The 24,328-nt window shown below is 47.2% G+C and overlaps 1 protein-coding gene across 2 annotated transcripts in view; it reads left to right on the top strand.

Annotated features, from left to right (window-relative positions):
* Window positions 1-24,328, top strand: part of LARP4 (La ribonucleoprotein 4) — a 339,680-nt gene that overhangs the window by 265,648 nt on the left and 49,704 nt on the right. For both annotated transcript variants that reach the window (XM_069230867.1, XM_069230868.1), the window contains one exon: window positions 8,313-8,425. In XM_069230867.1, coding sequence (XP_069086968.1) covers window positions 8,313-8,425 — 113 coding nt within the window. The remainder of the gene's footprint in view (window positions 1-8,312; window positions 8,426-24,328) is intronic.

Genomic DNA, 24,328 nt, shown 5'->3' with positions numbered 1-24,328 from the left:
AGAAAATAATGAGAAAAACAAGGAGGAGTCACTGGCCAGTCAGGACAGCCCCTAAGGTGTCCTGAGCTGAAGTGACTCTAACTTTTAGAAATCCTCCATCTTGCAGATGGAGGATTCCCCCAATAGGGTTAGGATTGTGACCCCCTCCCCTTGGGAGGAGGCACAAAGAGGGTGTACCCACCCTCAGGGCTAGTAGCCATTGGCTACTAACCCCCCAGACCTAAACACGCCCTTAAATTTAGTATTTAAGGGCTACCCTGAACCCTAGAAAATTAGATTCCTGCAACTACAAGAAGGACTGCCTAGCTGAAAAACCCCTGCAGAGGAAGACCAGAAGACGACAACTGCCTTGGCTCCAGAAACTCACCGGCCTGTCTCCTGCCTTCCAAAGATCCTGCTCCAGCGACGCCTTCCAAAGGGACCAGCGACCTCGACATCCTCTGAGGACTGCCCCTACTTCGAAAAGACAAGAAACTCCCGAGGACAGCGGACCTGCTCCAAGAAAAGCTGCAACTTTGTTTCCAGCAGCTTTAAAGAACCCTGCAAGCTCCCCGCAAGAAGCGTGAGACTTGCCACACTGCACCCGGCGACCCCGACTCGGCTGGTGGAGAACCGACACCTCAGGAGGGACCCCAGGACTACTCTGATACTGTGAGTACCAAAACCTGTCCCCCCTGAGCCCCCACAGCGCCGCCTGCAGAGGGAATCCCGAGGCTTCCCCTGACCGCGACTCTTTGAACCTAAAGTCCCGACGCCTGGGAGAGACCCTGCACCCGCAGCCCCCAGGACCTGAAGGACCGGACTTTCACTGGAGAAGTGACCCCCAGGAGTCCCTCTCCCTTGCCCAAGTGGAGGTTTCCCCGAGGAATCCCCCCCTTGCCTGCCTGCAGCGCTGAAGAGATCCCGAGATCTCTCATAGACTAACATTACAAACCCGACGCTTGTTTCTACCCTGCACCCGGCCGCCCCCGCGCTGCTGAGGGTGAAATTTCTGTGTGGGCTTGTGTCCCCCCCGGTGCCCTACAAAACCCCCCTGGTCTGCCCTCCGAAGACGCGGGTACTTACCTGCAAGCAGACCGGAACCGGAGCACCCCCTTCTCTCCATTCTAGCCTATGTGTTTTGGGCACCACTTTGAACTCTGCACCTGACCGGCCCTGAGTTGCTGGTGTGGTGACTTTGGGGTTGCTCTGAACCCCCAACGGTGGGCTACCTTGGACCAAGAACTAAGCCCTGTAAGTGTCTTACTTACCTGGTTAACCTAACAAATACTTACCTCCCCTAGGAACTGTGAAAATTGCACTAAGTGTCCACTTTTAAAACAGCTATTTGTGAATAACTTGAAAAGTATACATGCAATTTTGATGATTTGAAGTTCCTAAAGTACTTACCTGCAATACCTTTCGAATGAGATATTACATGTAGAATTTGAACCTGTGGTTCTTAAAATAAACTAAGAAAAGATATTTTTCTATACAAAAACCTATTGGCTGGATTTGTCTCTGAGTGTGTGTACCTCATTTATTGTCTATGTGTATGTACAACAAATGCTTAACACTACTCCTTGGATAAGCCTACTGCTCGACCACACTACCACAAAATAGAGCATTAGTATTATCTCTTTTTGCCACTATCTTACCTCTAAGGGGAACCCTTGGACTCTGTGCATACTATTCCTTACTTTGAAATAGTGCATACAGAGCCAACTTCCTACACTGATGCTATGTTTACAATTGAAAGTGTGCTGAGGCCTGCTAACCAGGCCCCAGCACCAGTGTTCTTTCCCTAACCTGTACTTTTGTATCCACAATTGGCAGACCCTGGCATCCAGATAAGTCCCTTGTAACTGGTACTTCTAGTACCAAGGGCCCTGATGCCAAGGAAGGTCTCTAAGGGCTGCAGCATGTCTTATGCCACCCTGGAGACCTCTCACTCAGCACAGACACACTGCTTGCCAGCTTGTGTGTGCTAGTGAGAACAAAACGAGTAAGTCGACATGGCACTCCCCTCAGGGTGCCATGCCAGCCTCTCACTGCCTATGCAAGTATAGGTCAGTCACCCCTCTAGCAGGCCTTACAGCCCTAAGGCAGGGTGCACTATACCATAGGTGAGGGTACCAGTGCATGAGCATGGTACCCCTACAGTGTCTAAACAAAACCTTAGACATTGTAAGTGCAGGGTAGCCATAAGAGTATATGGTCTGGGAGGTTGTCAAACACGAACTCCACAGCACCATAATGGCTACACTGAAAACTGGGAAGTTTGGTATCAAACTGCTCAGCACAATAAATGCACACTGATGCCAGTGTACATTTTATTGTAAAATACACCACAGAGGGCACCTTAGAGGTGCCCCCTGAAACTTAACCGACTGTCTGTGTAGGCTGACTAGTTCCAGCAGCCTGCCACACCAGAGACATGTTGCTGGCCCCATGGGGAGAGTGCCTTTGTCACTCTGAGGCCAGTAACAAAGCCTGTACTGGGTGGAGATGCTAACACCTCCCCCAGGCAGGAGCTATGACACCTGGCGGTGAGCCTCAAAGGCTCACCCCTTTGTCACAGCCCAACAGGGCACTCCAGCTTAGTGGAGTTGCCCGCCCCCTCCGGCCACGGCCCCCACTTTTGGCGGCAAGGCTGGAGGGAACAAAAAGCAACAAGGAGGAGTCACTGGCCAGTCAGGACAGCCCCTAAGGTGTCCTGAGCTGAGGTGACTCTAACTTTTAGAAATCCTCCATCTTGCAGATGGAGGATTCCCCCAATAGGGTTAGGATTGTGACCCCCCTCCCCTTGGGAGGAGGCACAAAGAGGGTGTACCCACCCTCAGGGCTAGTAGCCATTGGCTACTAACCCCCCAGACCTAAACACGCCCTTAAATTTAGTATTTAAGGGCTACCCTGAACCCTAGAAAATTAGATTCCTGCAAACTACAAGAAGAAGGACTGCCTAGCTGAAAAACCCCTGCAGAGGAAGACCAGAAGACGACAACTGCCTTGGCTCCAGAAACTCACCGGCCTGTCTCCTGCCTTCCAAAGATCCTGCTCCAGCGACGCCTTCCAAAGGGACCAGCGACCTCGACATCCTCTGAGGACTGCCCCTGCTTCGAAAAGACAAGAAACTCCAGAGGACAGCGGACCTGCTCCAAGAAAGGCTGCAACTTTGTTTCCAGCAGCCTTGAAAGAACCCTGCAAGCTCCCCGCAAGAAGCGTGAGACTTGCAACACTGCACCCGGCGACCCCGACTCGGCTGGTGGAGATCCAACACCTCAGGAGGGACCCCAGGACTACTCTGATACTGTGAGTACAAAAACCTGTCCCCCCTGAGCCCCCACAGCGCCGCCTGCAGAGGGAATCCCGAGGCTTCCCCTGACCGCGACTCTTTGAATTCAAAGTCCCGACGCCTGGGAGAGACCCTGCACCTGCAGCCCCCAGGACCTGAAGGACCGGACTTTCACTGGAGAAGTGACCCCCAGGAGTCCCTCTCCCTTGCCCAAGTGGAGGTTTCCCCGAGGAATCCCCCCCTTGCCTGCCTGCAGCGCTGAAGAGATCCCGAGATCTCTCATAGACTAACATTGCGAACCCGACGCCTGTTTCTACACTGCACCCGGCCGCCCCCGCGCTGCTGAGGGTGAAATTTCTGTGTGGGCTTGTGTCCCCCCCGGTGCCCTACAAAACCCCCCTGGTCTGCCCTCCGAAGACGTGGGTACTTACCTGCAAGCAGACCGGAACCGGGGCACCCCCTTCTCTCCATTCTAGCCTATGTGTTTTGGGCACCACTTTGAACTCTGCACCTGACCGGCCCTGAGCTGCTGGTGTGGTAACTTTGGGGTTGCTCTGAACCCCCAACGGTGGGCTATCTTGGACCAAGACTTGAACCCTGTAAGTGTCTTACTTACCTGGTAAAACTAACAAAAACTTACCTCCCCCAGGAACTGTGAAAATTGCACTGTGTCCACTTTTAAAACAGCTATTTGTGAATAACTTGAAAAGTATACATGCAATTTTGATGATTTGAAGTTCCTAAAGTACTTACCTGCAATACCTTTCAAATGAGATATTACATGTAGAATTTGAACCTGTGGTTCTTAAAATAAACTAAGAAAAGATATTTTTCTATAACAAAACCTATTGGCTGGATTTGTCTCTGAGTGTGTGTACCTCATTTATTGTCTATGTGTATGTACAACAAATGCTTAACACTACTCCTTGGATAAGCCTACTGCTCGACCACACTACCAAAAAATAGAGCATTAGTATTATCTCTTTTTACCACTATTTTACCTCTAAGGGGAACCCTTGGACTCTGTGCATGCTATTCCTTACTTTGAAATAGCACATACAGAGCCAACTTCCTACAATGTACTATTTCAAAGTAAGAAATAGCATGCACAGAGTCCTAGGGTTCCCCTTAGAGGTAAGATAGTGGCAAAAAGAGAATTCTAATGCTCTATTTTGTGGAAGTGTGGTCGAGCAGTAGGCTTTTCAGATGGTAGTGTTAAGCATTTGTTGTGCCCACACAGGCAATAAATGAGGAACACATACTCGGACAATTCCAGGCCAATAGGTTTTTTGTACGGAAAAATATATTTTCTTAGTTTATTTTAAGAACCATAGGTTCAAGATTTACAATCAATACTTCAAATGAAAGGTATTTCACTTAGGTATCATAGGAACTTTGAATCAGCAAAATAGCATGTACAGTTTTGGCAATAATGGCTAAGCTATTTTAAAACTAGACAGTGCAAATTTCAACAGTTCCTGGGGGAGGTAAGTATTTTAGTTTTGCAGGTAAGTAAACCACCTACAGGGTTCAAAGTTGGGTCCAAGGTAGCCCACCGTTGGGGGTTCAGAGCAACCCCAAAGTTACCACACCAGCAGCTCAGGGCCGGTCAGGTGCAGAGGTCAAAGTGGTGCACAAAACGCATAGGCTTCAATGGAGAAGGCGGTGCCGGGTTCCAGTCTGCCAGCAGGTAGGTACCGGCGACTTCGGTGGGCAGACCAGGGGGGGGGTTTTGTAGGGCTCCGGGGGAGGGGGGGGATGGGGGGGGGGCACAAGTCAGTACAAAAAGTACACCCTCAGCGGCACGGGGGCGGCCGGGTGCACAGTGCAAACAGGCATCAGGTTTGCAATGGAGTTCAATGGGAGACCTAGGGATCTCTTCAGCAAAGCAGGCAGGCAAGGGGGCGGGGGGGGCTCCTCGGGGTAGCCACCACCTGTGCAAGGGAGAGGGCCACCTGGAGGTCGCTCCTGCACTGGAGGTCGGATCCTTCAGGTCCTGGGGGCTGCGGATGCAGTGTCTTTACCAGGCGTCGGGTTCTTAGAAGCACGCAGTCGCGGTCAGGGGGAGCCTCTGGATTCCCTCTGCAGGCGTCGCTGGAGGGGGGGCTCAGGGGGTCAACTCTGGCTACTCACAGGGTCGCAGTCGCCGGGGAGTCCTCCCTGTAGTGTTGTTTCTCCACAGGTCAAGCCGGGGGCGTCTGGTGCAGAGTGGAAAGTCTCACGCTTCCAGCGGGAGACGTGCAGTCCTTTAAAAGTTGTTTTTGTTGCAAAGTTGTTTCTTCGTTGGAGCAGAGCCGCTGTCCTCGGGAGTTCTTGGTCCTTTTAGATGCAGGGTAGTCCTCTGAGGCTTCAGAGGTCGCTGGACCCTGGGGAACACGTTGCTGTTGCAGTTTTTCTTGAAGTGGGGAGACAGGCCAGTAGGGCTGGGGCCAAAGCAGTTGGTGTCTCCGTCTTATCTGCAGGGCTTTCAGGTCAGCAGTCCTTCGTCTTCTGTTTGCAGGTATCTGTTTTCCTAGGTTCTGGGGGCCTCTAAATACTCTTATTAGGGGTGTGTTTAGGTCTGGGGGGGTTAGTAGCCAATGGCTACTAGCCCGGAGGGTGGCTACACCCTCTTTGTGCCTCCTCCCTGAGGGGAGGGGGGGCACATCCCTAATCCTACTGGGGGAATCCTCCATCTGCAGGATTCCTAAAAGTCAGTCATCTCAGCTCAGGACACCTTAGGGGTTGTCCTGACTGGCCAGTGACTCCTCCTTGTTTTTCTCATTATCTCCTCCGGCCTTGCCGCCAAAAGTGGGGCCGTGGCCGGAGGGGGCGGGTAACTCCACTAGCTGGAGTGCCCTGTGGTGCTGTAACAAAGGGGGTGAGCCTTTGAGGCTCACCGCCAGGTGTTACAGTTCCTGCAGGGGGAGGTGTGAAGCACCTCCACCCAGTACAGGCTTTACTAGCCACAGAGTGACAAAGGCACTCTCCCCATGTGGCCAGCAACATGTCTGGTGTGTGGCAGGCTGCTAAAACCAGTCAGCCCACACCGATAGTCGGTTAAGGTTTCAGGGGGCACCTCTAAGGTGCCCTCTGGGGTGTATGTCACAATAAAATGTACACTGGCATCAGTGTGCATTTATTGTGCTGAGAAGTTTGATACCAAACTTCCCAGTTTTCAGTGTAGCCATTATGGTGATGTGGAGTTCGTGCATGACAGACTCCCAGACCATATACTCTTATGGCTACCCTGCACTTACAATGTCTAAGGTTTTGCTTAGACACTGTAGGGGCACAGTGCTCATGCACTGGTGCCCTCACCTATGGTATAGTGCACCCTGCCTTAGGGCTGTAAGGCCTGCTAGAGGGGTGACTTATCTATACTGCATAGGCAGTGTGAGGTTGGCATGGCACCCTGAGGGGAGTGCCATGTCGACTTAGTCTTTTTCTCCCCACTAGCACACACAAGCTGGCAAGCAGTGTGTCTGTACTGAGTGAGGGGTCCCCAGGGTGGCATAAGACATGCTGCAGCCCTTAGAGACCTTCCCTGGCATCAGGGCCGTTGGTACCAGGGGTACCAATTACAAGGGACTTACCTGGATGCCAGGGTGTGCCAATTGTGGAAACAAAAGTACAGGTTAGGGAAAGAACACTGGTGCTGGGGCCTGGTTAGCAGGCCTCAGCACACTTTCAAATCAAAACTTAGCATCAGCAAAGGCAAAAAGTCAGGGGGTAACCATGCCAAGGAGGCATTTCCTTACAGCTACCCTGCACTTACAATGTCTAAGGTTTTGCCTAGACACTGTAGGGGCATAGTGCTCATGCACCTATGCCCTCACCTATGGAATAGTGCACTCTGCCTTAGGGCTGTAAGGCCTGCTAGAGGGGTGACTTATCTAGGCCATAGGAAGTGTGAGGTTGGCATGGCACCCTGAGGGGAGTGCCATGTCGATTTAGTCATTTTCTCCCCACCAGCACACACAAGCTGGCAAGCAGTGTGTCTGTGCTGAGTGAGGGGTCCCCAGGGTGGCATAAGACATGCTGCAGCCCTTAGAGACCTTCCCTGGCATCAGGGCCCTTGGTACCAGGGGTACCAGTTACAAGGGACTTACCTGGATGCCAGGGTGTGCCAATTGTGGAAACAAAGGTACAGGTTAGGGAAAGAACACTGGTGCTGGGGCCTGGTTAGCAGGCCTCAGTACACTTTCAAATCATAACTTGGCAAAGGCAAAAAGCCAGGGGCTAACCATGCCAAGGAGGCATTCCCTTACAGTGAGGAATCTGCTGTTAGAGCATAGTGTTACCAAAGGTAAGTAACTTGTTCTTCATGGTTAGGGAACTTGTCATTGATAGCTCATTTGGCAGTTTAGAAATAATACAAGTTAAGCAGGAGAGTTCTGTGTTTTATAACTATTTTATTAGTAGGTTCATTTATGTGAAAGCGTGTGATTAAAGACAATGGATTGTATACCAGACATTTTGTATTAAACATTTTATCAAAGTCATAAGTGTGTATCCCTGTGATTGATAGTTCTTGTTTCTAGAACATCCACGAACTGTTTAAGCCTTTTCCCACTGTATTAACTCTTGAAATTGTTTTGGATGTCCGTTTTCCTTCTGTTATTTTTGATTGTCAGCTTTCATCTGTAGTGTTACTAATGGGTCAACATTTATGTAGCATTCATTTTTCATTTTTTTAACTAACATTTTGACTGTGTTCTACTCTGTAGCAGGAGATTCCTGTTGGATGTCATGGCTCACTGCAAATGGTTAACTTTTTAAAAATTCTATAATCCACATTTCTCAATTAGTCATTTTTGTTACAATTCAGTGTGGTTAGTTAAAGGTGTTTACATATGAAAATGTAGGTTGTCAAAAGCTCTTTGCATTACTGAAGTGCTCTGAATGCTTTTTTGAGGGCAGTGGCTAATTATGACGCTGTGTTGTTGAGATTAGCCATAAATTCGTAAATACTGGCACCACATTGCTTAAAATTCTATAATGTTTAAAATATGTACTCTCATATCACAAATGTTTTTATTATATATTTGTATTTTAGGAAAACAAAGAAGTATGTGAAAGTAGTACAGTTCTTGATGAACAAACAGAATCTGCTCAGCTGTCAATTTTAAGTACAAGTCCCCCAAATACAGTAGAGCTTATTCCACTCAGGTTTGTATGACCTTAATTTCCTGTGCACTTCAGAGATTGTAAACATTTAAAGTACAACATAATGTTTTGGTCCACTGGGGTCTTGATTTATCTTCATTTAAAAGATTATGTAGCTTTTAGGCATCCGTGCCTGGCAGAAGTGTGTAAAATTGCTAATATTTCACTTAATATAATCTCTTACCATTTCATAAAGTTCTGACCTTCAGTGCGCTATTTGGTTGTCGTTTTGTGTAGTTATATCTTGTGTCAAAGATCTTGACTGGTAATCTGCAAGCCAATTGAGTCAGATGAAGTTTTATTTGTAGCTCTTTTAACCTCGTTTGCCTTACCTACAGACCTTATATTGGCCCCACTATATTGAGTATCATAAGAGTATTTGAACAATAAAAACTATTTTTGTTGAGGTCATTTTTTCTGGGTTCACATACTGTGCATTATTCAGCCGTCTAGTGGTTGGGTTTGGATTTTCTACTGTTTTCCTAAATTTCTTAGTCTCTTCCTCTACTTTTGTTTGTTGATGGGTGTTGACTGAACCTCCATTTGGTGTCTCTTTGCAACATCGTCCTACTTCCTCTGGATGTCTCCGCCCCAATTTGACATCTTCAGATTTTTTTTTTCCCCCCACTGCTGGGTCTTGATGTTTTTGTGGAGATGTCTTCAACTTAACGTGAAACTTTGAAGGATTACAAGAAACTGTGATGAAAGTCGGCAGAGGAGAATAATTCCGGCAAAAAACACAATTGCGGAGTAGATGGAGTGAGGCGCCAGTGAGTTTATTTTCTTTTACTGGATTGTCGAGAATGCCTGAACTTTGAGCTCCCTGCATGATGGAAAACAACTTTTCAATTTTCTCTCAATAAATTCACCCAGAAAGACAAACATCCAGTGTGCAATCTATCTTCCTGCCGACTATCAGAATGAGTCTCGCCTGCTCGTTCTTTCCACTGAAAACAGTGAGGGTGAGACAAAAACAGAGAATGAAACACCACACACTTCAGGGTCATAAATGGTTGACGTCATTGAGAGATCTCGGTCTTTCCAGCGCAAATGAAGAAAATATTGTCCAGGGCACTGATGGAGAAATTTCAGAGGGTGATTGAGACATCGTAGAGATCAGAAAGGAAGTGCCATAAAAGATCCGCAAGGAGATAAGAGAGCCTCGGACCTCTGAATCTCGAGTTGAAAAATACCACTTGCAATACTAAAAGGAGGCCTCTGAGTCAAAACGCTCACCGCCTGCAGGCAGAACCCACGAGAAAGAACCCCATGGAGCCCCCGGAGGGATTTCCAGTGGAGAAAAGGGCTCGAAAAAGCCCAAGTTGTCGAAAGATGGGAAGGTCAGACTCCGGATTCCAATTCAAATCCCTCAGTGTGCACACAAGCCATCAAAGCTGTCAGAGCAGGCTGCAAAAGAGCCTTCACCGTCAAAAAAGAGAACCAACTGCGACTAACCCTGAAGAGCAGTCGAAATGGAGAATAAAAGGAAAATGCTTGAGGCTGAGATGGCCACGCTTATCTAAGAGGAAGGAGTCGAAAGTCTAAAGGCCTTCAGAGTACCACAAAAATCCTCAACGTCGAAAGAAATCCCCGATTTAGAGGAAGAGGTAATCTGACCCCCCCCCATGATACCTGAGCCTCAAGAAGAGATGTATTATGAGGAGGAGGAAGACCAATATTACTTTCAACCTTCAGGAGGAGTAGAGCATGGGGAGTCATTAGGAAGATCTGGAAGTGAACTCTCCTGAAGATGTAGTCCTATCCATCAAAACCATCACCCCCTGATGACCTAGGAATGTACAATTTTGTAATAAAAATTGCAGCAGATCGATTCAACATGTAATTAGAAAAGAACAAGCCCCCAACTTTGTTTCCTCTTAGACAGTTACCAGCACAAACAAAACAAGCATTTGCAATGTGTATCACGTTTGCTCAAGTTGGAGCTTTTAGCCTTGTGAATTCCTAACTGGACATTTCTTGCCACATAAATTGATTGATTTGCCTATGTCAACTGTTTTACTTTTTATTTTCAAAGCGTCTCGGCTGCCGTGAGCGCAAGAGTTATTGGCTCCCTGAGTGATTGTCTAGAAAGGATCATTACTGGGATAAAAGGCAAATCGAACCCGGAAGAGGGGCCATCACACTCTGTAACAGGAGAAAGCGTGACATAGTGTGATGGCCAACAAAAAAGTTCACCTAGTGAAAACTCCTGGGAGAGAACTCTGCATACAAACGAGGTACATTTCACAAAATGCACCAATAAAAATGAAGCTTTTAAGACCAGCACAACAAAGAATGAGTAGCAGTAGTGTGTTTGGTTAAAAGCCCAAAGAGAGATTACAACAGGCCAGAGCGCTTGCGTGCTAGACCCTAAAAATCAGTTTCTGCCCACGCTTGGTAAATCTGAGAACAGAGAAGAAATAAGTTCTCCTCAAAAGATCCACCTCACCTAATAGAAACAGTCCCAACAGACTAATTACAGCAGCAGCTAGGAAGAGAGCAAATGTTCCCTCAACATGAGGACCTCCCCCAGTTGAAGCAAGAAGATGGTGCTCATGGGACGAAGGATTGAATGCAGTGCAGCGAACCACTGTTGCATTGATAATTCAAATGCTCTTTGTAAATAAATGGCTCCCTGTTGCAGTTACCCCCCACTTTTTGCCTGATACTGATGCTGACTTGACTGAGAAGTGTGCTGTGACCCTGCTAACCAGGCCCCAGCACCAGTGTTCTTTCACCTAAAAGGTACCATTGTCTCCACAATTGGCACAACCCTGGCACCCAGGTAAGTCCCTTGTAACTGGTACCCCTGGTACCAAGGGCCCTGATGCCAGGGAAGGTCTCTAAGGGCTGCAGCATGACTTATGCCACCCTAGGGACCCCTCACTCATCACAGACACCCTGCTTGCCAGCTTGTGTGTGCTGGTGGGGAAAAAAAATGACTAAGTCGACATGGCACTCCCCTCAGGGTGCCATGCCAACCTCACACTGCCTGTGGCATAGGTAAGTCACCCCTCTAGCAGGCCTTACAGCCCTAAGGCAGGGTGCACTATACCACAGGTGAGGGCATAGGTGCATGAGCACTATGCCCCTACAGTGTCTAAGCAAAACCTTAGACATTGTAAGTGCAGGGTAGCCATAAGAGTATATGGTCTGGGAGTCTGTCAAAAACGAATTCCACAGCTCCATAATGGCTACACTGAATACTGGGAAGTTTAGTATCAAACTTCTCAGAATAATAAACCCACACTGATGCCAGTGTTGGATTTATTAAAAAATGCACACAAAGAGCATCTTAGAGATACCCCCTGTATTTTACCCAATTGTTCAGTGCAGGACTGACTGGTCTGTGCCAGCCTGCTGCTGAGAGACGAGTTTCTGACCTCATGCGGTGAGAGCCTTTGTGCCCTCTGAGGACAGAAACAAAGCCTGCTCTGGGTGGAGGTGCTTCACACCTCCCCCCTGCAGGAACTGTAACACCTAGCAGTGAGCTTCAAAGGCTCAAGCTTCGTGTTACAATGCCCCAGGGCACTCCAGCTAGTGGAGATGCCCGCCCCCTGGACACAGCCCCCACTTTTGGCGGCAAGTCCAGGAGAGAGAATGAGAAAAACAAGGAGGAGTCACTGGCCAGTCAGGACAGCCCCTAAGGTGTCCTGAGCTGAGGTGACTCTGACTTTTAGAAATCCTCCATCTTGCAGATGGAGGATTCCCCCAATAGGGATAGTAATGTGACCCCCTCCCCTTGGGAGGAGGCACAAAGAGGGTGTACCCACCCTCAGGGCTAGTAGCCATTGGCTACTAACCCCCCAGACCTAAACATGCCCTTAAATTTAGTATTTAAGGGCTCCCCTGAACCTAAGAATTTAGATTCCTGAAACTACAAGAAGAGGACTGCTGAGCTGAAAAACCCCTGCAGAAGAACAGAAGACACCAACTGCTTTGGCCCCAGTCCTACCGGCCTGTCTCCTGCCTTCCAAAGAAACCTGCTCCAGCGATGCTTTCCAAAGGACCAGCGACCTCTGAATCCTCAGAGGACTGCCCTGCTTCAAGAAAGACCAGAAACTGCCGAGGACAGCGGCCCTGCTCCAAAAAGACTGCAACTTTGTTTCAAGGGAGCAGATTTAAAGACCCCTGCAACTCCCCGCAAGAAGCGTGAGACTTGCAACACTGCACCCGGCGACCCCGACTCGACTTGTGGAGAACCAACACCTCAGGGAGGACCCTCCGGCGACTCCAAGACCGTGAGTAACCAAAGTTGTCCACCCTGAGCCCCCACAGCGACGCCTGCAGAGGGAATCCCGAGGCTCCCCCTGACCGCGACTGCCTGACTCTAAAATCCCGACGGCTGGAAAAGACCCTGCACCCGCAGCCCCCAGCACCTGAAAGATCGGAACTTCAGTGCAGGAGTGACCCCCAGGAGGCCCTCTCCCTTGCCCAGTTGGTGGCTACCCCGAGGAGCCCCCCCCCCCCTTGCCTGCCTGCACCGCTGAAGAGACCCCTTGGTCTCCCATTGATTTACATTGCGAACCCGACGCTTGTTTGCACACTGCACCCGGCCGCCCTTGAGCTGCTGAGGGTGTACTTTTTGTGTGGACTTGTGTCCCCCCCCGGTGCCCTACAAAACCCCCCTGGTCTGCCCTCCGAAGACGCGGGTACTTACCTGCTGGCAGACTGAAACCGGGGAACCCCCTTCTCTCCATTGAAGCCTGTGTGTTTTGGGCAACACTTTGAACTCTGCACCTGACCGGCCCTGAGCTGCTGGTGTGGTGACTTTGGGGTTGCTCTGAACCCCCAACGGTGGGCTACCTTGGACCCCAATCTTAACCCCGTAGGTGGTTTACTTACCTGCTAAAACTAACAATACCTTCCCTCCCCCAGGAACTGTGAAAATTGCACTAAGTGTACACTTTTAAAACAGCTATTTGTGTTTTATGTGAAAAGTATATATGCTACTGTAATTATTCAAAGTTCCTAAAGTACTTACCTGCAATACCTTTCAAATGAGATATTACATGTAGAATTTGAACCTGTGGTTCTTAAAATAAACTAAGAAAATATATTTTTCTATAACAAAAACCTATTGGCCTGGAATTGTTTCTGAGTGTGTGTTCCTCATTTATTGCCTGTGTGTATGTACAACAAATGCTTAACACTAATCCTTGGATAAGCCTACTGCTCGACCACACTACCACAAAATAGAGCATTAGTGTTATCTCTTTTTGCCACTATCTTACCTCTAAGGGGAACCCTTGGACTCTGTGCATACTATTCCTTACTTTGAAATAGTGCATACAGAGCCAACTTCCTACACTCTTTTAAAGAGGCATACTCGCCAACTTTGGGGAGGAAAAAGAGGAGCTACTGAAACACCTTCCTAAACAAAATAAAAGCTGCACATCTGGTGAATAGTGGAAAGAACATAGCAAATACTTGTTTAAAATCTGTCCTAGATGTACCAGACACCTCAAGCCACCAGTTAATGATTGGGGGGGGGGGGGGGGGGTCACATTGACAACACTCCTGGTCAAGAACCTCTAGGTTCAAACCAGAGGTCTAGGCAAATATACACACCCTTTTCAATGGTCAGCAATTATTTGGGAACCAAGTGGTTGTTTGCTTGAACCAATTAAAAAGACGATGAAATGGAAAAATCAATGGGAGCATTGCAGTTTCGAGGGGAATTTTGATGGGGCACCTTCCCATCAAGGTGACCAGCCTCCAGGGGTACTTTTCCACCTTGGATGGTAGCATCCATCAAAGCTTCCCGGGGAGGACACAATCTGCATCTTCACAGCAAAACTGACGGTACCACCAACAAGGGAGGAATCCCTTTAGGGACAGAAGAAGAGCCAGTGTTCAAACATCAAGAGGGGAGCTCAGTGCCAGCACTGCAGCACCAAACAAGACTGCAACAAACCTAAATATCAACAACACAAAATTACATCACAATTCACCAGTAGGTGGAAGACTATATATATTTATTTATTTTTTTCCCCTCAAGGGTTGGAGGAAAATAACTTCAAGCAAATGGGTACTTAATAGGACAGGGCTATTGCATAGAATTAATAGTTTCCACCAGCAAGGGGACCAAAGAATAATTTGAATGAAGAAACAAATCTCCTTATAAAGGAAGTCTTAGTTGCTAAACAAGCAAACAATAGGAAGAGTACCAAAAGGAGATTATCAGTAAGGGAAATTGCTCAACATATTTCCTACTCCCAAAAGTGGAGGTACTCCATCCAATTCTGGACCTCCGATACACTAACAATTCATAAACTCCAATTCGAAATTAGACCTTTACAGGGAGTTAATTCTCAACTTCAAAAGGGGGATTACATGGCGCCTATAGAATCATAAGATGCTTACTTGCACATCCTGATGAAAGCAAAGCACAAAAAATATCTAAGGTTTGTAGTCGACAGAAGTCATTTCCAATTGAGTCTTGGCTTTCAGGATTAAATCCGCACCAAGAGTTAAAGTGTTTAGCATTGGCTGCAGCACACTTCAGAATGAGTGATGTGTTGGAAGTTGGCTCTGTATGCACTATTTCAAAGTAAGAAATAGCATGCAGAGTCCAAGGGTTCCCCTTAGAGGTAAGATAGTGGCAAAAAGAGATCATTCTAATGCTCTATTTTGTGGTAGTGTGGTCGAGCAGTAGGCTTATCAGAGGGTAATGTTAAGCATTTGTTGTACACACACAGGCAATAAATGAGGAACACACACAAAGACAATTCCAGGCCAATAGGTTTTTTATAGAAAAATATATTTTCTTAGTTTATTTTAAGAACCACAGGTTCAAGATTTACAAGTAATACTTCAAATGAAAGGTATTTCACTTAGGTAACTTAGGAACTTTGAATCCGCAAAATAGCATGTACAGTTTTCACAAAAATGGAAATAAGCTATTTTAAAACTAGACAGTGCAATTTTCAACAGTTCCTGGGGGAGGTAAGTGTTTTAGTTTTGCAGGTAAGTAAACCACCTACAGGGTTCAAAGTTGGGTCCAAGGTAGCCCACCGTTGGGGGTTCAGGGCAACCCCAAAGTTACCACACTAGCAGCTCAGGGCCGGTCAGGTGCAGAGGTCAAAGTGGTGCCCAAAACACATAGGCTTCAATGGAGAAGGGGATGCCCCGGTTCCAGTCTGCCAGCAGGTAAGTACCTGTGTCTTCGGAGGGCAGACCAGGGGGGTTTTGTAGGGCACGGGGGGGCACAAGTTAGCACAAAAAGTACACCCTCAGCGGCACGGGGCGGCTGGGTGCAGAGTGCAAACAGGTGTCGGGTTTGCAATGGAGTTCAATGGGAGACCCAGGGGTCTCTTCAGCAAAGCAGGCAGGCAAGGGGGCGGGGCTCCTCGTGGTAGCCACCACCTGGGCAAGGGAGAGGGCCACCTGGGGGTCGCTCCTGCACTGGAGGTCGTATCCTTCAGGTCCTGGGGGCTGCGGGTGCAGTGTCTTTACCAGGCGTTGGGTTCTTAGAAGCAGGCAGTCGTGGTCAGGGGGAGCCTCTGGATTCCCTCTGCAGGCGTCGCTGGGGGGGGGGGGGGGGGGATACCTCAGGGAGGTCAACTCTGGCTACTCACAGGGTTGCAGTCGCCGGGGAGTCCTCCCTGTCGTGTTGTTTCTCCGCAGGTCGAGCCGGGGGCGTCTGGTGCAGAGTGCAAAGTCTCACGCTTCCAGCGGGAAACGTGTTGTCTTTAAAAGTTGCTTCTTTGTTGCAAAGATATTTCTTCTTTGGAGCAGAGCCGCTGTCCTCGAGAGTTCTTGGTCCTTTTAGATGCAGGGTAGTCCTCTGAGTCTTCAGAGGTCGCTGGACCCTGTGGAACGCGTTGCTGTTGCAGTTTTTCTTGAAGTGGGGAGACAGGCCGGTAGGGCTGGGGCCAAAGCAGTTGGTGTCTCCGTCTTCTCTGCAGGGCTTTCAGATCAGCAGTCCTTCGTCTTCAGGTTGCAGGAATCTATCTTGCTAGGTTCTGGGAGCCCCTAAATACTCAATTTAGGGGTGTGTTTAGGTTTGGGGGGGTTAGTAGCCAATGGCTACTAGCCCTGAGGGTGGCTACTTCCTCTTTGTGCCTCCTCCCTGAGGGGAGGGTGGCACATCCCTAATCCCCTATTGGGGGAATCCTCCATCTGCAAGATGGAGGATTTCTAAAAGTCAGTCACCTCAGCTCAGGACACCTTAGGGGCTGTCCTGACTGGCCAGTGACTCCTCCTTGTTTTTCTCATTATCTCCTCTGGCCTTGCCGCCAAAAGTGGGGCCGTGGCCGGAGGGGGTGGGCATCTCCACTAGCTGGAGTGCCCTGGGGTACTGTAACAAAGGGGGTGAGCCTTTGAGGCTCACCGCCAGGTGTTAGTTTCTGTAGGGGGAGGTGTGTAGCACTTCCACCCAGTACAGGCTTTGTTACTAGCCACAGAATGACAAAGGCACTCTCCCCATGTGGCCAGCAACATTTCTGGTGTGTGGCAGGCTGGTAAAACTAGTCAGCCCACACTGGAAGTCGGGTATGTTTTCAGGGGGCATCTCTAAGATGCCCTCTGGGGTGTATTCCACAATAAAATGTACACTGGCATCAGTGTGCATTTATTGTGCTGAGAAGTTTGATACCAAACTTCCCAGTTTTCAGTGTAGCCATTATGGTGCTGTGGGGTTCGTGTATGACAGACTCCCAGACCATATACTCTTATGGCTACCCTGCACTTGCAATGTCTAAGGTTTTGTTTAGACACTGTAGGGGCATAGTGCTCATGCACCTATGCCCTCACCTGTGGTATAGTGCACCCTGCCTTAGGGCTGTAAGGCCTGCTAGAGGGGTGACTTACCTATGCCATAAGCAGTGTGAGGTTGGCATGGCACCCTGAGGGGAGTGCCATGTCGACTTAGTCATTTTCTCCCCACCAGCACACACAAGCTGGCAAGCAGTGTGTCTGTGCTGAGTGAGGGGTCCCCAGGGTGGCATAAGACATGCTGCAGCCCTTAGAGACCTTCCCTGGCATCAGGGCCCTTGGTACCAGGGGTACCAGTTACAAGGGACTTACCTGGATGCCAGGGTGTGCCAATTGTGGAAACAAAGGTACAGGTTAGGGAAAGAACGCTGGGGCCTGGTTAGCAGGCCTCAGCACACTTTCAAATCATAACTTGGCATCAGCAAAGGCAAAAAGTCAGGGGGTAACCATGCCAAGGAGGCATTTCCTTACAGGATGCATGTGTTCATACCTGGATGACTGGCTAGTGAGAGCACACTCAACAAAAATGCAAACTGAATATTTCAAACGTGATGGAGACTCTAGACACTCTAGGTTTCTCGTGAAACATAGAGAAGTCATCACCAGAACAAGAGAAGGTGTTTTTTGGAGCAAAATTATTCACGCAAAAGCACTTCCCAGTGAGAAGAGCACTCACTCTGTTGGAGAAAACACTCTGTTACCAGATAGGCAAGCTCCGACAGTGAGACACTGGGGAAATTAAGAAAGACGGCTCATGCATTCCTTTAATCCCATGTGTGTGACTACATGAGGCCAATCCAGGAATCTCTTCAGAATCAATGGTCTCCAACGATGGTGAGTTGGTAAGATCTAGTGGTTGTCACAGAAGCTTCTGGAAGAAATGGCGTGGTTCAACAGGGAGAAAAGTCGGGGAAGACTGTTTCTGCAACCAACTCAATCAGTAACCATAACCACAGATAACTCACATATGGGTTGAGGAGATCATATGGGCTCATTGGAGAGGAGATAAAAGTGATATGCAGCAATCAGGATGCAGTTCAGCACATAAGTTGGCTGGAATTGAAGACTGTTTGGCTTGCCATGAAAGCGGTCCAGAAACACATTCACTGAAAGAATGCATTAATTCAGACAGGCAATAATGCAATGTTCTAGATCAAAGAGGGAGAGACTCAATTGCGCCCCCCCAGTTTTGGTAACAAGACTACAATCTACTGTAAAATGTATAAGCTGCAATGATTAGGATAATGAACAATACAAGAAACAGAATTGTAAAAACGAGAATTGTGAATATAAAGACCCCCACCATCTTGCAACATGAAATGTGAAATAGGCCCTAATACCCTAGCATGGAGAACTTAATCTCTAACCTAAAGAGAGCTAGGTGTGTTAAATCTAATCTGACAGTACCATGTCCATGAGAAGAGCCCCCAACCCTCATTACCTTGGAATGAGGTCTCTAGATCAGACTTCATGGGGGACACAAAGGCTGGGTCTGCATCAAGTGATGTGTAGCATAGATAGCATTGATGGTATCTGGTAGGAATGCCTTTTCAATAGGATGGTCAGGAATTCTCCCATACGTTTTTCCACCAATACCCCTTTTACACAAGGTGATCAGCAAATGCAACAGGAGCCACATGATGCTGATTCTAATAGCGCCACAGTGGGTGAGACATATTAATCAGAATTGATAGTTAGCTCAAGGAAATTTTCAAAGTCTACCAACAAGACTGAATTTGCTGTCCATGGAAGGAAAGGTGCTGCACCCAGAACAGGAATATTTCAAATTAAGTGTAGCTCCTGAACACATAGTATTCGTGCACTTGAAATTTCCAGAAAACACAATGGCTATACTAAGAAGCCAGAAAGCCCATAACAAGGAAATGTTATATGAAAAAATGGAAAAGATGTACACTTTAGTGTGTGAGAAAGAAATCAAAAGTTTTACAACAGAAAACAGTTTTTAAAATACTTAAACCATCTTTTACAAAGTGCTTACTTACGCTTCTTTAAGATTTCATCTGGCTGCTATAGTAGCTTATGCAAGAGGTCAAATTGGAAGACGTTTTTTCACATTACCAGGACTGAAAAGGTTCCTAGAGGGGTAAAGAGATTAGCACCTCCTGGGAGGGTTCTGTCACCTACGTAGAACTTAAATCTAGTTCTGACACAACTCATAAGGAAACAGTTTGAGCTGTTACACAAAGCTACTTTGCAGATATTAATGTTAGACTGCTTTCTTAGTGGCCATTACTTACACAGTGAGTTACAAGCACTCACTATTGAAGAACCCTACTTTGAAATTCACAGACCGGATTGCCTTGTGGACAGATCCTCAGTTCTTACCAAAAGTGGTTTCTCAGTTTCATATTAATTTATTCAGATACATAGTTTCTTTCAAAATCTAAAGACCCATGCAGAAAGGAGTTTGCATACACTGAATGCAAGGCATTGCATCATGTATTACATTAAAAGAAATAAACCTTTTAGGAAATCCCAGCAATAGTTTGTAGAGTTCTCAAACGTTCGGGGGAAAGCCGTATCAAAGAGCACCATCGCAAGATGGATTGTGCAGCTGATTCAATTATGCAGCTCCAACATAGGAGAAGCCTTACCTAGAGCGCCGGGAGCGCACTCAACACAGAAGAAAGGAGCCACATCGATACTTATGTCGAACACTCCTTTAAAGAAAGTTGTATGGCAGCAACTTGGGCATTACAAAACATTATGGTATTGATATAGAAATGAACAAAGATGCTCAGGTGGAATAAGGGGTGTTAAAACTATTATTTTCAAATCAATATCCATCTTCAACCACAATAGAAGAAACTGCTTTAAAATAAATGCACAGCTTGTGCATCCACAAAAGATTCACCCTGCAAAATAGTTTCTTACCTGGAGGTGTAGTTTTGCAGCTTGAAGATCTTCTGGATTCATAAGCGACCCACCCACCTACACCAAGAAGATGGGAAAATAAAAATAAAAAAGAAAGAAAAAAATAATCTGAAGATGGCAAATTGGGGGTAGAAATATCCGTAGGAAGTGGGACAACGTCACAAGGAGACTCCATATTGAGGTTTCATCGATGCTCCACAAAAAACAAGTAGAGAAAGAACTACTAAAAGTTTTTGGGAAAATAGTAGAAAATCCAGACCAAACACCTAGATGGCAGAATGACCAGCATGTGAATCCAGAAACTCCTCAAGCTGTAAAAATACACCTACAGATAAGTAACTTTTTGTTAATAACCAATGGACATTTGGAATGTAGTGGTGGTATCTGCTCTCAACATGTAGTAAGTAATATGTTGATATTTTGATTACAAATTTTAATTTGTAATCCACCTCTTCATTTCTAGCATGTCAAATGCCTATTGCTGCAGGCAGAGTTGGGAAAAACTAACATTGTCCCATTACAGCTTAAGCATTGCTTTAGCTGTATATTTTAGTGGTAAATAGGAAATAGGGTTGAGTGAAACGAGTTTTGTTGGACATTTACGGTCCTTTTGAAGATTCATTTTGTGACAACTTGTGTGTGTATGTATGTGTATATATATATGTTCGATGGCATGTGTAGCTGCAGATACACATGCTGTGCACATCCCGCCATCTGGTGTTGGGCTCGGAGTGTTACAAGTTGTTTTTCTTCGAAGAAGTCTTTTTTCGAGTCACGAGACCGAGGGACTCCTCCCATTTCGGCTCCATTGCGCATGGGCGTCGACTCCATCTTAGATTTTTTTTTTCCGCCATCTGGTTTGGACGTGTTCCTTTTCGCTCAGTGTTACAGGTCGGAAAGTTAGTTAGAATCTCTGAAAAATCGTCGGTATTGTTTGCGTTCGGTATCGGGTTAGTTACAACAGATAGACACCGACTTTTGAAGAGCTCCGGTGGCCCTTCGGGGTTTTTTCGATTCCCCCGTCGGGGCCTGGTCGGCCCGGCCACGTGTCTCTTCAAGGCTGATGGAACAGATCCCATTCCGCTTCTGCCCAAAATGCCATAACAAGTATCCATATACAGATCAGCATCTGGTCTGTGACTTGTGTTTGTCGCCGGAACACAAGGAAGATACTTGTGAAGCCTGTCGAGCGTTTCAGTCCAGGAAGACACTAAGACTGAAGAGCAAGGAGACTGCAAATGGCGTCGGCGCCGACAGGACAAGAGCGTTTCGAGGAGGAGGAAGAAACATTCTCCATCCATGAATCGGACTCGGATGAGATCGATCCCGAAGAAACGCCGAAAACCGTTAGTAAGACGTTGAAACACAAAACTCACGAAAAAACTACTAAAGCCTAGGGGACGCCACCGCCAACAGGCCATGGCTTAACCCGAAAAATAGGTGACCGATCATCGGCACCGAAAAAGGGCACGCTGGGGGCGAAGTCATCCGACTCCGGTCGAGATACCGCCACACAGCAATCTCTGGCTCGAGATAGTGGCTCCGAGCAGGTTCGGCACCGAGATAAAAGCACCGAAATGGGTCGGCACCGAGAGACCACGACGCCGAAAGTAAGGAAGGTTTCGTCGGAACCGAAAAAAGCAGCCGATAAGGTTTCGATACCGAAACATCCGGTCTCAGAACCGAAAACGAGTTCCTACACTGAGGAACAAGGACTGTCCACACAAATGAAGACACATAGATTTGGACAGGAATTGGAAATAATAGAGCCAGACTATACACAAAGAAGGCTCCCTATCCAAAAAGAAACAGGGAAGATCAGTACTCTCCCTCCGATTAAAATGAAACGCAAACTTGCCTTTCAGGAAAAAGACAAGCTGCCACAGGCAAAGGTGGCTAAACAAGTAACCCCGCCACCATCTCCACAATGCTCTCCGCAACCATCACCGGTAGCCACTCCACCAATGATGCAATCCCCAACTCATACAGGAATGAGTCAAGATGACCCTGACGCATGGGACCTTTATGACGCACCAGTGTCAGATAATAGTCCTGGATGTTATCCAGCTAGACCGTCGCCACCAGAGGATAGTACAGCCTACGCACAGGTGGTGTCGAGAGCAGCGGCATTTCATAATGTCAGCCTGCATGCTGAGCCCATTGAAGACGACTTTCTTTTTAACACACTGTCGTCCACACACAGCCAGTATCAAAGTCTTCATATGCTACCCGGAATGCTAAAACACTCCAAACAAGTGTTTGAAGAGCCTGTAAAAGGAAGGGCCATTACTCCAAGGGTGGAGAAAAAATATAAACCGCCACCAACAGACCCCGTGTACATCACACAACAGCTAACACCGGACTCAGTTGTAGGGGCTGCACGCAAAAGAGCAAACTCACATACTTCAGGAGATGCACCACCTCCAGATAAAGAAAGTAGAAAATTCGACGCAGCAGGCAAAAGGGTGGCGGCACAGGCAGCAAACCAGTGGCGTATTGCCAATTCACAGGCTTTGTTGCCCAGATACGATAGGGCCCATTGGGACGAAATGCAACACTTTATAGAACATTTGCCCAAGGAGTTCCAAAAGAGAGCGCAGCAAGTAGTGGAAGGACAGTGTCTCCAAACAATCAGATACGGTCAGCAATGGATGCTGCAGACACAGCTGCTAGAACTGTCAACACAGCAGTAACAATAAGGAGACATGCATGGCTGCGTACATCAGGATTTAAACCAGAAATACAGCAAGCTGTGCTGAATATGCCATTCAACGGACAGCAGTTGTTTGGGCCGGAGGTGGACACTGCGATCGAAAACTTAGACACTGACACAGCCAAAGCCATGGGCGCACTCTACTCCCCACAGGGCAGAGGCACATTTCGAAAAACACAGTTTAGAGGGGGGTTTCGAGGACAAAGCACAGAACCCACAACCTCACAGACAAGACCCACTTACCAGAGCCAGTATCAGCGGCGAAGTTTTCGGGGACAATATAGAGGGGGACAATTCCAAAAGAATAGAGGAAAGTTCCAAAACTCCTCAAAACAAACAGTGACTTCCAAGTCACACATCCCCAACACATAACATCTGTAGGGGGGAGACTAACCAAATTTTACAAACATTGGGAGGAAATAACAACAGACACTTGGGTCCTAGCAATTATCCAGCATGGTTATTGCATAGAATTTCTCAAATTCCCTCCAAACGTACCACCGAAAACACACTATGTCAAAACAACATATAGATCTTCTAGGACTAGAGGTTCAGGCATTGCTACTAAAAGAAGCAATAGAATTAGTACCAAAACACCAGAAAGGAACAGGAGTTTACTCTCTGTACTTCCTCATACCCAAAAAAGACAACTCTGAGACCTATATTAGATCTCCGAACATTAAATACCTACATCAAATCAGATCACTTTCACATGGTGACATTACAAGACGTAATTCCACTACTCAAACAACAAGACTACATGACAACACTAGACCTAAAGGATGCATATTTCCATATACCGCTACATCCTTCACACAGAAAGTACTTAAGGTTTGTATTCCAGGGGATACATTACCAATTCAAGGGGTTGCCATTCGGAATAACAACTGCGCCAAGAGTTTTTACAAAGTGCCTGGCAGTCGTAGCTGCACAAATCAGAAGGCAGCAAATACATGTGTTCCCGTACCTAGACGATTGGTTAATCAAAACCAACACGCTAGAAAAATGTTCACAACACACAAAGTATGTCATAGAAACCCTCCACAAACTAGGTTTCTCAATCAACTACACAAAGTCACACCTTATACCGTGTCAAACACAGCAATACTTAGGGGCGACAATCAACACAGCAAAAGGGATTGCCACTCCAAGTCCACAAAGGGTTCAGGCATTTCACAATGTAATACAGGCCATGTATCCAAAACAAAAAATACAAGTCCAAATGGTGATGAAACTCCTAGGCATGATGTCCTCATGCATAGCCATTGTCCCAAACGCAAGGTTGCACATGCGGCCCTTACAACAGTGCCTAGCATCACAGTGGTCACAGGCACAGGGTCAACTTCTAGATCTGGTGTTGGTAGACCGCCAAACATACACCTCGCTTCAATGGTGGAACATTATAAATTTAAACAAAGGGCGGCCTTTCCAAGACCCAGTGCCACAATATGTAATAACGACAGATGCCTCCATGATAGGGTGGGGAGCACACCTCAATCAATACAGCATCCAAGGACAATGGGACACTCACCAAAAACAGTTTCACATAAATCACTTAGAACTATTGGCAGTATTTCTAG

This window comes from Pleurodeles waltl, chromosome 4_2 (genome assembly GCF_031143425.1).
Source record: "Pleurodeles waltl isolate 20211129_DDA chromosome 4_2, aPleWal1.hap1.20221129, whole genome shotgun sequence".
NCBI classification, from domain to species: domain Eukaryota; kingdom Metazoa; phylum Chordata; class Amphibia; order Caudata; family Salamandridae; genus Pleurodeles; species Pleurodeles waltl.
This window is presented reverse-complemented; position numbering and strand designations above follow the sequence as displayed.